Genomic DNA, 13,395 nt, shown 5'->3' on the forward strand with positions numbered 1-13,395 from the left:
TGCCTGGTATCAATGGTTGTTCATCTGCCTTTATTTATTTATTTATTTATTTATTTATTTGGGTATGGTAGCTGGAATAGCAACATACCCAAGGATGAGCAGAAGAGCAGGACTGATATGATGAAACTGGGATTTTGTTACACTTAATTATTGCAAACAAAACTAAAACTATAACTGAAACTAATCAAAACTAAACTGAAACTAAGGATTTTCAAAAAAATAAAAACTAAACTAAACTAGCAAACAATTGGTAAAAACTAATTAAAACTGATATAAAATTGAAAATCTGAAGTCGAAACTAAATAAAAATAAAAACTAATGAAAATTGCAAAACTATTAAAACCCTGGTTTGAAGTCTAATTTGGTTTTGGTTCCTTTAATAGTTATTTGTTTGTATTGCAGTGTGGCATTCTAAGATTTTTGAAATTAGACAAAAAAAAAGTTTTTGTCACACAGATCTTTTTTTTAGGCAAACAAACCTTTATTACTTTTTAAAAACGCACATGCCATTATGCAGCATTGATAGTCACACATAAAAATCATTGTAGTCAACAACAAAGTGGGGAAAATAATGAATTTTGGACCATTGCTTTAAATTTGAAAAAAAAAATTGGCCACCTGCTGGCCAAATAAAAAAGAAATTTAAGCCCCCGAATCCCCAGAAAAATACTTATCTCCAGAACTGCATTAATTTATGTTATAATAAATTTGGGATGAAAAATAGCGTTTATAATGGTTTTCAATGGGGCCCCCAGGCCTAAAGGTGGATGCATGTTTGTAGCTTAGCCATTTTAAGCTAATCTAATGAACTTTGACCACAATTTTAAAATAAGATAAATAAAAATGTTTGGCATGTTTGGCTATATTCTATTCAACACAGTGAAAATGATTTGAAATAAAAAAAATAAAATAAAATAAAAAAACAGTGGCTGAAAAATGGCTTGAGGACCTCTTAAGGGTTCCCTGCTCCCTCCTTTCATTTAAATAATTCTGTTCTGGCACTGAACAACTAAACCTTCAAGGGAAATAAACAATAAATCTGATGAGGAAATGACATGGAAAAGCCTTCACAAAGACCCATACTTTCCCTGCATAATTTTTTTTAGGTCCTCCACAGAGGTTTCAGTCTTCCCCCAAAGGAAAATAATGATGATCGTAATCAAAACTTTTTAATATATGCTTATATTGCTTGATTTTTAACAGTTTCCAGACTAAATATGCCCACCCCCACACATTTCCAATCAAAACCAGAAAAAACCCAAAGATGTTAAAAAACAAACAAGGGCTGTGTGAGACATTTGCAGCTGACTACCTCCTGCTGGATTCACATCACTGTGAACTCACGTCTGTCCTCAGAGCATCTGGCTTTTTGCCACGAAAGGTGGGATGAGTGGGATGAAGAGAAAGTTCTACCTTGGTGCTTGGCTGTATTTGTGTTGTGCTGTTTTTTTCTCCTTCTGTCTATTGTGTCATTTTTATGTAGTAGATTATACTTGCAAAAGAAACCAATAAAAGCACAATAACAGCTCTCAGTCCAACATACTTACCGTTTGGAATAACTTTTAGGTGGATGATGCTGATGGGATCAGTCTTTAAAATGTATAACTTTCTACCGTCTCTCAGTTCCTGGATGATGCAACACTCGTATGTTCCACTATCAGCAGTCGTCACATCCTTCAGAATCAAAGACACATCTCCATCCTTCATCTGTCTGTCCTGCAGATCCACCCGGTTCTTAAAAGAGGGATGCTGATAATATGAAACAAACTCTTTTTCCCAGTACCAAAAGACATATTGTGCCTTCAAGTCACGTCTGCTCCACTCTACACCTGGTATGAGGACAGCGTTTGGAGCTCGACATGTCAGAGTGACGTTCTGTCCAGACTCAGCTGTGATGATTTTTAGGCCTGAAAGAGAAAAAAAAAAACAAAGAGCAGAGAGGTTAAAGAACTAACTGATAACTACAACAGCCAATCACAGACAAAAAAAATACAAACCAAGAAAAAGACCCAATGCTATATGTCTCATGTTTCAACTAGTTCTTCAACGTGCAGCCCTTTACCTACTTTGTCTAAGTTACTATAAACATTTAGGAATAACAGAAGTGAATCACCTCTTTTCTGCAGGCTGTAGCCAGTTTTAAAGTATAAAGTACGACTACAAAGATCCAAGCTTCAGACTTTTATTCTTCTCAGAAACATCAGACATCAAAAACCAAGAAGCAGCTATATGTATTCCAGGGGTCGGCAACCTGGGGCATGCGAAGGCTTAACTGATGGCACGACCATATCTGGAGTAGCCATCGGGCACACTGGGTATTTTCTTGGTGGGCCGATGATTTTTAATTTTTTTTTGTAATGGTATAAAAATTGAAAGATGGTGGATTGGCCAGATGTTGGCAGGTGCAAAAATAACTCAGTTGTTTGGTGGTGGCTATGGCAGAGCTTCCCAGAGGTGGATGAGGGAAGGGGAGGCAGGAGGAAGAGAGACGCGAGGCGGCCGCCGGTCTGAGTGTCAGGTGAACTGAACTTCAGGTAAGAAGTTATGACTTGCAGTCTATCTGGGTCAGATATAAACCAAGTTTAGGTGGAGTTGATTTTCATTATGCTGACTTTTTCGTACTGGGTACTAGCTAGCATGAGTTTCTATACAGCTGGGTGGTGTTCATGGAGCTGCATTTTCACCTGCTGGACATCATTACCTGACAAGTTTAACTGTATTCAGAACATTACAGAGGCCTTGTTGACAGTATTTGGCTCTACATGTCTGTGTGAGCAGATTTTCTCTGACACAAAAAGTGTCCTGAGGTAGCCGTCTGAATGCTGGACACTCGGAGACCTGTGTCTCTGTGCGGGAGACCAGAGATCACATTATCATGTGTATCTCTGTATTAACAAACATGTCATATTGGCCCAGTTTATTTTTCTTATCATTGTTGTCAGGAGACCATAAAAAGCATTTGCATTCTCTGTTGTACAGTTCATTTGCTGTTATGGATAAAAATTCTTGTGTTTTGTTTCAAAATAGCTGATAACTATTCGCTGATAGCTGCCAACATTTGCGAACAAATATAATCTTATAGAGTGGTTCCATATAGTGTGTAATATATATATATAATTCTTTATATATAATGCATATAAAGCGTTATTAAATTTATTGCTAATGCAATCATATGGCACATTGACTTCTGAGGAAATTTTAGATGGCACTCATAATCAGAAAGGTTGCCTACCCCTGATCTATACTGACAATAGTACTAACTGAACTCTACCAACTCACTTTGAGGAACAACACTCAGGTAGGTGGTGCTGATGGGGTAACTATCCAGACTGGCTCTCTTCCTGCGGTTCACTCCTCTCTGGGCCACATAACACTCGTATGTTCCAGTGTCATTAATTGTCACATTCTTCAGAATCAAAGACACGTCTTTATCCTTCATCTTTCTGTCCTTCAGATGCACCCGATTCTTAAAAGATGGATGCTGGTGGTAATCTGGAAAAAGCTTGTAGTCCTGATAATAAAGGACATATTTTGGCTCCAAGTCAACTCTGCTCCACTCTGCAGCTATTATGGGGTTGTTGCTGATTAGAGCTGGACATGGCAGAGTGACCGTCTGTCCCATCACAGCTATGATGATTTTTTTGTCTGAAAGAGAAAAACACAGAATGGTTAAAGAAGAGAAGTGATCACTAGAGCAGCCAATCATATATATTTATATATATGTGTATGTGAGTGTGTATAACCTGAACCAACTCACTCGACGGAATAACACTCAGATAGATGGTGCTGATGCGATGACCTTTCGGACTGGCTATCTCCCAACCCAACAATTCCCTCTGGACCACATGACACTCGTATGCTCCCGCGTCATCAGTAGTCACATCCTTCAGAATCAAAGACACGTCTCCATTCTTCATCTGTCTGTCTTGCAGATCCACCCTGTTCTTAAAAGATGGATGCTGATTTTCTGGATGAAATCGCTGATTCGGGTAAGAAAGGACACATTCTTCTCCCAGGTCAGCTCTTTTCCACACTACAGTAATGATAGGCTTAAAACTTGTGAGTGGAACTCGACATGGTAGAATTACGTTCTGCCCAGAATCAACTATGATGTTTTTCTGGTCTGAAGGAGGAAAACAACACACAGAGTAGAGAAATCAAAGAACTAACTTTTTTAGGAACCCCCAAGGGATAATAATAATAATAACAATAATTATATATATATATAAAGTATTAGCAAAGGGACCTCTGGCTAATACGTCGGATCCCGTGTCGGGCTCATAGCCGAAAACTAGCTTTACTTTGTTGTTTGGGTCAACTTTGCTACCGAGAGACAGAGAGCGGCGTTGGAAGGCTACTCCATTGGAACTTATTATTTCGGGGGAAAACACGAAAAATGTGTATAATCGAGTCTTAATAGCGTACTTACAAGCGGGCTCGTCAGGCAACTCGTACTTTTCCACTCTACTTTTTCTCATTCCCTCGCTCATAGACACCCAACGGGTATGGCAAACTATTCTCACTGCAGAACGGACTACACTGCCCATGAGGCTACATTCGTTAGGGCTATGCCTGCAACAATCACCCTTTTGCCGTCACATTAAATCATTTTTGGAATAAACATTTTTTAAAACATTTCTTCATGTCATTATGTGGGCTGCAAGTAGAGGTGACATGGGGCGCGAGAATGAGACACCGGCATTAAAGCCTTGTAATGCATGTTTTGTTTGGGTTTCCACTGGCGTGGAATTACCAGAAACAGAGGGCACAGCCTAACATATGAAACAGGAAAAGACCACAGTGTAATCCATTTATTTCAACAAAGTAACTGTATTCTCAATATCACTTTTTTAAACTGTAACTGTAACGGAATACAGTTACTCATATTTTGTATTTAAATTCGTAACACCGGTACATGTATTGCGTTACTCCCCAATACTGGTGGTACCAGAGAGCCAAAGAAGAAAGGACGGGGAGCCATGAACCATCATGGAAGGACAAGCCCCTGCACAGCATGTAGTACTGACAGATAGAGGAAGTGGCTGGCATCCTGAAATTCTACCAGCAGCTCGACAAAGCTGGACCAGAAGAAAGCACTGAGTCACCAATCATGGCATGGCATGCTATTTTTTCATGGTCAGTGTAAATGTGGGGTACAGAAGATTATATAGGTCCCTCATCCTATTCATGTGAACCCCTCCTTCATGTAAAACTCAAACTTACCTGGAGGAACAACAGTTAGGTAGGTGATTCTGATGGGGTGAATGTACAGACTGGCTCGTTTCGTTTTTTGCTGGTCAACATAACACACATAGAGTCCTGAGTCATCAGCTGTCACATCCTTCAAAATCAAAGACACGTCTCCATCCTTTATCTGTCTGTCCTTCAGATCCACCCTGTTCTTAAAAAATGGATGCTGATAATCTGTATCAATCTCTCCGTCCTGGTAAAAAAGGACATATTCTGGCTCCAGGTCAGGTCTTATCCAAAATGCAGCTATGATGGGGTCATTGCTGTTTGGAGCTTGACATTCTAGAGTGGCCGTGGACTTGTCTCCCCCAATAATTATGCTGTTATTGTGGTCTGAAAGAAGAAACAAAATAGAGCACAGAGGTTAAAGAACTAACTCATCACTACAGCAGCAGCCAATCACAGAAAAGAACAGGGGATGCTATGGCAACCTAGACATCTCTTCTCAACAACAGATGTCTACAAATGCACCTGTCTTTTACAGGCTGTAGCCAGTTTTAAAGTATAAGGTACAAGTACAAGGATCCAAGCTTTGTTCACCTCAGAAACATCAGACAACAAACAAACTGAACTCTACCAACTCACTTTGAAGAGAAACAGTCAGGTAGGTGGCTCTGATGTAGTAACCATCCAGACTCATTGTTTTGCTGTGGTTCGCTCCTTTCTGGACCACGTAACACTCGTATGCTCCCGCGTCATCAGTAGTAAGATCCATCAGAATCAAAGACACGTCTCCACCCTTCATCTGTCTGTCCTGCAGATCCACCCGGTTCTTAAAAGACGGATGCTGGTAATCTGGAACAAGCTTATTGTCCCGGTAAAAAAGGACATATTCTGGCTCCAGGTCACGTCTGCTCCACTCCACAGCTACAATGGGGTTGTTGTTGCTTGGAACTTGACATGGCAGAGCGATGGTCATTCCAGTCTGACCTAATATAACTTCTTCTACTGAAAGAGGAAACAACAGAGGGGTTCAAGAGATCAACGAACAACCTGAGCTACTGGGAGATCAGGGAGCTTTTTACTGTACATTGCTTCAGACAAACACAAGGGGCACATTCAGTCAATGACTGACTGTCTAGTGAAGGAATATTGTGTGAACTCACTTAATGAAGGGCTACTGTACTTACAGCACCACTGTTTCATAATTACTTATTATTTAGTCTATAAATACACTGTTATGCTTTGTCTTCTGTATATTTTATATATTTTATTTTATTGTTTACTCTATTTAATTTGTAAAATATGTATACACACACACACACACATAGAAAAACATATCTAGTATACACATCCAGTAATGCATATACTATTATATATTGTACATATATTTATTAGTCTCAGATTTAGCCATTCTTATATTTTTCTTGTTTTACATCATTGTATCTTTGTCCAACTCTGTTGCTTGTGCAGCTCGAACACAAGATTTTCACTCACATGTGCTGTACCAGTGTACCTGCACATGTGAAGTGACAATAAAAGTGATTTGATTTGATCTGCATTTATATATATATATATATATATATATATATATATATATATATATATATATATATATATATATATATACACACACACACACACATATATATATATACACATATATATACACATATATATACATACATATACATACATATACATACATATATAAAATAAAAGAAAGTAACTTCCAATAGTGTTAACGTACTACACAGGTCGTTGTAAGTGGGCTAAAGCAGTTAATTAAAAGTAGTCTAACATAGATGTAAATGCTGTAATTTGATTACTTTAATAAACCATGTAACTTGGATGGATTAGATGCTGGCATGACCACAGTGCACACATCTGCTGTTGCTCACAGTGGTCCAAGGGATTGCTCAGGGAGTTTGTGTGTTCGCTCAGACACATGAAAAATTAGAGGGAACATTGGATATCAGATGTGCTCTGGGGTGACCTTTGACCTGTAGGTATGAGAAAATGAAGCAGGTGTAGCAGGAAGAGAGGACAAGCTCAGGTAAACAAAGTGCTCACAAGCTAAATGACGCAGCTCTCCTCCTCCCACATTTCTGGTTTAACAGAATTGTGGAAAAGAAACAGACGTCAGATCAGTCCTTAAGCATTAACTCTCGGCAGATGTGGCAGGTCATACAGCCCAGTTAAACACACCTTTAAAACAATGAACAGAATCCTTGAAGAGTGTTAATAATTTATAAATCTGACATTTAATCTCACCTGCAGAGACAAACGAGAGGCAGACAGACAGTAAAGTCCAGCAGATAAATGCAGACGTTACAGCAGACATTGCTCCTTCGTTTAAAGTGTAATAAATGTCCAAAAGATGGTGGTATTCTTCAACAATTAAAAAATCCCTGAACTTAAAATCTGATGTATTTTTAAAGAAAGCTGAAAGTCTCTTAGTGTGATACCAGTAATCAGTTAGCTTGTTCTTCCGATTTTCCAGACAGACGAGTGTTTCTTTCTCTTTCTCTTTACTCGAGTTTACGGTAGCGCAGTCTGCAGACCTTTACGTCTTTTTATTGGCCCGGTGAGCGTAAACACTGTAGATTCGTGCCAATAGGAGCGGCGAATCCGAAGTTGCGTCACCCCGCAGCGGAACAGCGAAGAAGCCGGCAATGGAAGAGTCCGCTACTTTTGACAGATGCATCTATGGTCAGAAAGGGTTTGAAGATCACACCTTTTAAGAGATGTGGGAATTATATTGTCAGTACAGCAGCCAAAAGGACAGACCTGAGAAGTTCAGTGATGAGCAGAAGGAGGTCATTCGGAAGGCACACAGTTTTGTTTGTTTGTTTGTTTTTTCACTTTATTTATCACATTTTAGACATACAGTCAAGTTAAACAGGAATCACATAAAAGATGACATTGTGTACAATTTGGAACAAAGAGTGACAGGGACAGTGAGACAAAAGTGAGAACAAAAAATAAAATAAATTAAGGGGAACATAAATAAACAAAAGTTAGCAAGAGCCAAATTCAAGTTAGTAGTTTCAAACGGTTACAGATGTTAACAGTCACGAGGGCCTTGGCGTTTTTTGATGAGGAGATTGTCCTTATATATTGTGCAAGTTCCATTTTTAATACAAGAAGTTCAGGCTTTCTGCCGAGGACTATGCTTTTGCTTTTGCCAAAAATAAAACCAAATTTATAAAGAAGAAAGCATCATTGTCCTTGTCTTTAAAATTATAACAGCCAAAGATAACATCCTTATAGTATAGTTGAAGATTAGGGAGAACAGAGTCAGTAATAAACTTGTGGAAATCCTTCGAGAATCCTTCCCGACGTCAGTCTCCGCCTGCTTCAGCGACCGTTTTTCCCTTCGATCCTTTTTCTCAGCCCGGCTCCGCTCGCTCTCCGTCTGTAACGGCTGTTCCGAAGCCAGGCTTCGTGCACTGATCGTTACTAGAGTAACTGCTTGCCTGTTCCAACCCATCGCTAGCCTTCGCCGCGTTTGGGTCTAGCCAGCACGCCACACGGGCACGCCGAATTACTGTGTTTAATTCGTGCGTTTCCCTCGATCGTGACAGGAGCTCCTGACATGAAGAGAACACTGTCTGAGCGGCGAACAGGTGGGTGGTGTCTCCCTTTCAAACCCGACCCCGTGATCAGCTGATCACTACCTGACAGGAACAAGTAAGTGCTGTGCAGCAGAACAGGGCAGTAAATTACTTAGTTAAAGGTAGTGATATGTGATTAATCTTGGCAAAGTGTGCATGTGCATTTTTTCCATCGATCGCGGTACTCACAATGAACTGTATTGTTTAGCAACGGCTGACGAGTACCCCCAGGTGTGATCCTTCATTGTGGCCAGGTGATGATGCTGAACTGATAGCTGCATCCCAGTCTGTGGAAGGTATGTGAGATTCAGAGTTAATATACATTGTAGGCTACTGTTTGTACAAAGTCATTATAATTACAAAACTAATTGTTCATATCATTTATAGATTTACTGAAGTCCCAACACTCCACATCTGCAAGTCAACCTCTAAAGCAACAGCTGACAAGCAGAGGTGCTTCCTCCTCCCAGACGTCTGGAACACAGACACAGCTCACCTGTCCAAGGAGTTTGAGAACACTGTACAGTCACAAAACAAATCTACTGTGCAGCCCAAACACTGTGAGTCCACAGAGGCTGCCACACAGTCCATAAAACTTGACACTGTTGGACTCACTAAGTCATCTGCATCCCAGTCATGATCATACAACACAATTACCGTTGTGAGTCATTCACCTGTAAGTGATATTTATTTGAAATCAGACTATTTCAGTTAGTGTGTGTGTGCGTGCGTGTTGTTGTAGTATTCTATGTCATATGTGTGTGTTTCAGGTGGAGCTAGAGGGATCGGTGTGTCTCTGGGAAAATCCTAATGGTATCCCATCTGCTGACATTTCCTGGCTTAAAGAGGACACTGAAAGAGGGCTGTTTACTCCTGTTCAGACATACAAGGATGTCACTGGTGTGTTAAAGAGGTGACGGGTGATTAAATCAGATAGCATGTGGTTTTGCCCACCAGAACCTCCTGGCTATGCCAGGGCTCTTTTTTTCGCAGCCACGTCTTTTTGTGGGGTCCTTTTGGGTATGGAAGTCCTCTCTGAAGTGTCCTCGAGCTGATGAATGTGTGGGTAAAGGACAAAATGTGCACATATACAAGTCTGGCTATCGCCAGGGTAATTTCACATAAATATTTTACTCAAGTCTTCAAATGTAAACGGTAAAACTGCCATCCTTGATTCATATGCCTATTTTGGTCATTTTCCTCTCTTCATTATAGACTTCAGGTACGTCACATCTGTGACGTGTCCAACTGGTACACGATGCTTACTGAGGTCCCGTGCTGTGGACATGTACAAAGGCAGGCAGAAGTGGCGGAGGAGGAAAAGTTGGTCGGTGGCTTGCCTGGGACTCGGCAATTTTATCACAACTCAGGAACACCAAGCCATGTTCCCGGCAATCTTGACTAGCAAGTGAGTAAAATGAAACAAAGTCATGAAACAAGCAAGCAGACCTTGCTTAGTCTTGAAAGACACTGGTCTGTTGTCTTCAACAGATATTGACCACGTATTTGTTTTGTGTGTGATTAGCCTTTGAACAATTTTTATGGACAGAAAGGTATATCTCTGTATTGTTGTGACAGAGGGGATACAAAAGATGTTCATGTAATGTATTGTAATGGGGTTTTTATTATTTAAAATACTATTACATAATGCAAACATTTCCCTTTTTATTTTTTCTTTTAGGTGGTGAAAAAGCTGTCTGGGGAAGGTCATGGTTCGGAAATGAAATGCTTGTGGAAATGCTTGTGCGTCTGGACATCTTTCACTGGATCCACCGGTTTGATGCAGCCATCCGTACAGAGCCTCATGCAAAGTACTCTGCATTTAAGTCCGCTTGAACTGAAGTGAGTCTCTTCAAAACACCTGGTAGAAAAGTCCTCATTTCAAAAGGTTGTTATAATATTAATACAATTTGGGACAAACTGAAGATCACAAATATGAGCCCACGCCCAGCACTGCACGGACCAAGGTTTTGAAGGGAAGGCGAGACTTGTTGATGCCAGTCTCCCAGCCCCAGCCACCTCTTCCACCTGTGCCACTACTAGCCGTGGGTTTTTATAATCGATTTATCGACTAAAATCGATTCCGGCTTGGATAACGTGAAATCGATTCCTTAAAATCCTGAATCGATTTTTTTAATATCAATTTATTTTGCCCAAAATGCCAGAATCTCAGGTGAAACCTCAAAATTTCAAAAACCACCAAAGAGCTAAAACAGTAAATGAGAGCAGGTGCACCGATTCTGCGCAAAGACGTAAACACACAGCGCGGATCAGAATCAGTGACATGTCGCCTTTCTCACCTGACAGCACGGACACGGTCAGGGCTGAAAGCCGACAGCTCGCTGATTCTGATCTGTCGGCGGGTTCGCGCTTTGTGTTCACGCCCTTTATGCGCTGATTCTAAAGCTGTTAGTTTGATCTCTCTCCAAACAATATTGACCGAACCAGCAGCAAAAGAAGATCCAAACTGCGCTTCACATAAACATCGTCATGGATTCACTCTTTTACTGTTTTGCTTCCACCACACTTCATGCACATCTGTCTCTCTCACACTGTCTCTCTCTCTCTTCTTGTGTACTTCAAGAACAGTTTCTTGTCTAAAAATCTGTTTTCTGCATTATTTTCTTGCTTTTTACGCACAAGTCTACTGTTGTTTACAGTGCTGTGGGCTGCTGGGTTTTTTTTTGTTTGTTTTTGTTTTTTTTGGGTCCTTTTACATACTTCCAACGAAAAGAGAACCTTATTTCTGCTGTTCAATACTGAACAAATTTAAACTTTTTAAAATTATGCAAAATGCTGTGTCTCTAATAAAACCGCTGTAATGTCAGCGGTAATGTTCATATGTTGATTAATGGTTTTCTTTAATTTTTGATCTACTGCGGAATATTTTTACAAAATCCCAGGCCAGGAAAAATCACCGTCATATTTTTCTGTGTTTTATCTTCAGCTACTTTGACACGAAATCATCTGCTTTGACACTTACACCTTTGATGAAGTCTTGCAAGTGTCAGCTTCCTTTTTATAGATACAAAAATATGTAAATGTACTGATCCGAATTATAATATTTTTGACTGTCAAAATTTCCCAGATTCAAATCAAATCGAATTGAATAGAATCGTGGATCAAATCGATTTGGGACCTAGTGAATTGGAATTGAATCGATTCTAGAAATCAGTGACAATACCCAGCCCTAGCCACTACCACTTGGAAAGATCCCCCCCCCCCCCCCCCCCCCCCCCCCCACCCCACAACCTCTACCATCACCAGACCTGTGTCTTCAGTGGCTGCTTCTACATCAACCTCTGAGACTGTTGGGCCCCCCATTCTGCAAAAAAATCCCTGCAGCGAGACTATCCCTGGCAATAGTGGCCCTGCTACATCACTCTCTTCCACACTGGCCATAACACCCACCATTACCATACTAAACACCGCAGGCAGGCCTTCAGTCTGGGCAAGGGAAACGCAGTATAAGCGTAAGCTTAAGGATCACCCCATCAGAAGTAGGAGCCAAGGTGTCACGGGTGCAAAACCTCCCCATTTGCAGAATCTGCCGCCAGACAACCCAAGGACATAAAAAATCCAAAAAAAAAAAAAAAGAACTTTTCTGCTGTGTAAAAATGATGTCCCCCATCAACAGGTCTCAAAAACAGTTTTGAGCAGCTACAAGCACTTTACCTCGATGGTTGACCAGCTTGGGGAGGTTTAAAAGGGTTTTCCATTGCAGAGCAGGACCTGGTGTGGTACCCCATATGGGTTTGCAGGACAATCGACTTTTAGAATGATCAAGACATTCAACTTTTATCTTTTTGTACTCTTTTAAAATACCACTGATTGCAGTTGTTGTTGTTTTTGTTGTCTTTTACAATACAATGACCTTTAGTTAGAATCAAGTTCACTGATTGATTATACTGCTGTCTTTGTGTTTTACTGTTTCATCCATTTTAATAAAGTGTTTTGCATTACAGTAACAGTGAGGTTGGGCCCCCCTTTGTTTTACAAGAAAAATGTTTTGTTTTCAAAACTCCACTGATATTTGGTAAACAATCAAACAAAAACAATTAAACTGTAATACATTATAGGTAGTAATGAAATATACTACTAACTCGTTTACCTACAAACACAGCTGTTTCTATGCATTTGGGCCTTTCGTCCACATGTAAACAGCCTTTCGAATCACCGAAAACTGAGACTTTTTTTTTAAACTTCTTTTTTGTGTGGAGGAGGAATACAGAGGTCGTCTCGTCACGGAGCGTCAAAGGTATGTGCCTTTTTTCACATCACGCTGTGCGCCACTTTATTGTTTACATGAGCTGAATTGCAGAATGGCAGATAAAGACAAAATATTGTTGATCTGACTATCTTCAGTTTTTACGCACATACATATACACACACGTTACTGTCCCTACATTTAGAAAGGCAGAGGTGTCACGAAGTAGTTACATGTCGTTGTTTTTTTCATGTGTAATAATATTCAACATTGCTATCAATACATTTTTTCAAAAAATGCCTCTCTGTGCAAAATGGGTTCAAAAACATAAACAAATGTGGGATGCTGTTTGTCCGTGATTTGAAACGGGGAAACAAATCG

At 40.1% G+C, this 13,395-nt stretch overlaps 1 protein-coding gene and 1 pseudogene across 1 annotated transcript; one reads left to right on the forward strand and one right to left on the reverse strand.

Annotated features, from left to right (window-relative positions):
* LOC146578653 (uncharacterized) overlaps positions 1 to 13,395 on the forward strand; it is a 563,460-nt pseudogene that overhangs the window by 151,368 nt on the left and 398,697 nt on the right.
* On the reverse strand, positions 503 to 7,709 carry LOC146578659 (immunoglobulin superfamily member 2-like). The gene is made up of 6 exons (XM_085268831.1): positions 7,465 to 7,709; positions 5,836 to 6,198; positions 5,224 to 5,583; positions 3,758 to 4,123; positions 3,280 to 3,645; positions 503 to 1,907 (listed from the first exon to the last, which is right to left on the reverse strand). Exons 1-6 carry the CDS (start codon positions 7,532 to 7,534, stop codon positions 1,462 to 1,464), a joined length of 1,971 nt encoding a protein of 656 aa, XP_085124957.1. The 5' UTR covers positions 7,535 to 7,709; the 3' UTR covers positions 503 to 1,461.

The sequence above is a fragment of the Mchenga conophoros genome, linkage group LG3, assembly GCF_057382185.1.
Source record: "Mchenga conophoros isolate Kocher_MC1m ecotype Shallow Benthic linkage group LG3, M_conophoros_male_GT1.1, whole genome shotgun sequence".
NCBI classification, from domain to species: domain Eukaryota; kingdom Metazoa; phylum Chordata; class Actinopteri; order Cichliformes; family Cichlidae; genus Mchenga; species Mchenga conophoros.

What these genes read in the sequence shown, in the direction of transcription:
- LOC146578659 (XM_085268831.1), bottom strand. Translation starts at nt 7,534, where the DNA reads ATGTCTGCTGTAACGTCTGCATTTATCTGCTGGACTTTACTGTCTGTC. An exon ending in CCTCTCGTTTGTCTCTGCAG is followed by an intron (nt 6,199 to 7,464) that starts GTGAGATTAAAT and finishes TTCCTCTTTCAG; the next exon opens with TAGAAGAAGTTATATTAGGT. An exon ending in CCTGACTGTTTCTCTTCAAA is followed by an intron (nt 5,584 to 5,835) that starts GTGAGTTGGTAG and finishes TTCTTCTTTCAG; the next exon opens with ACCACAATAACAGCATAATT.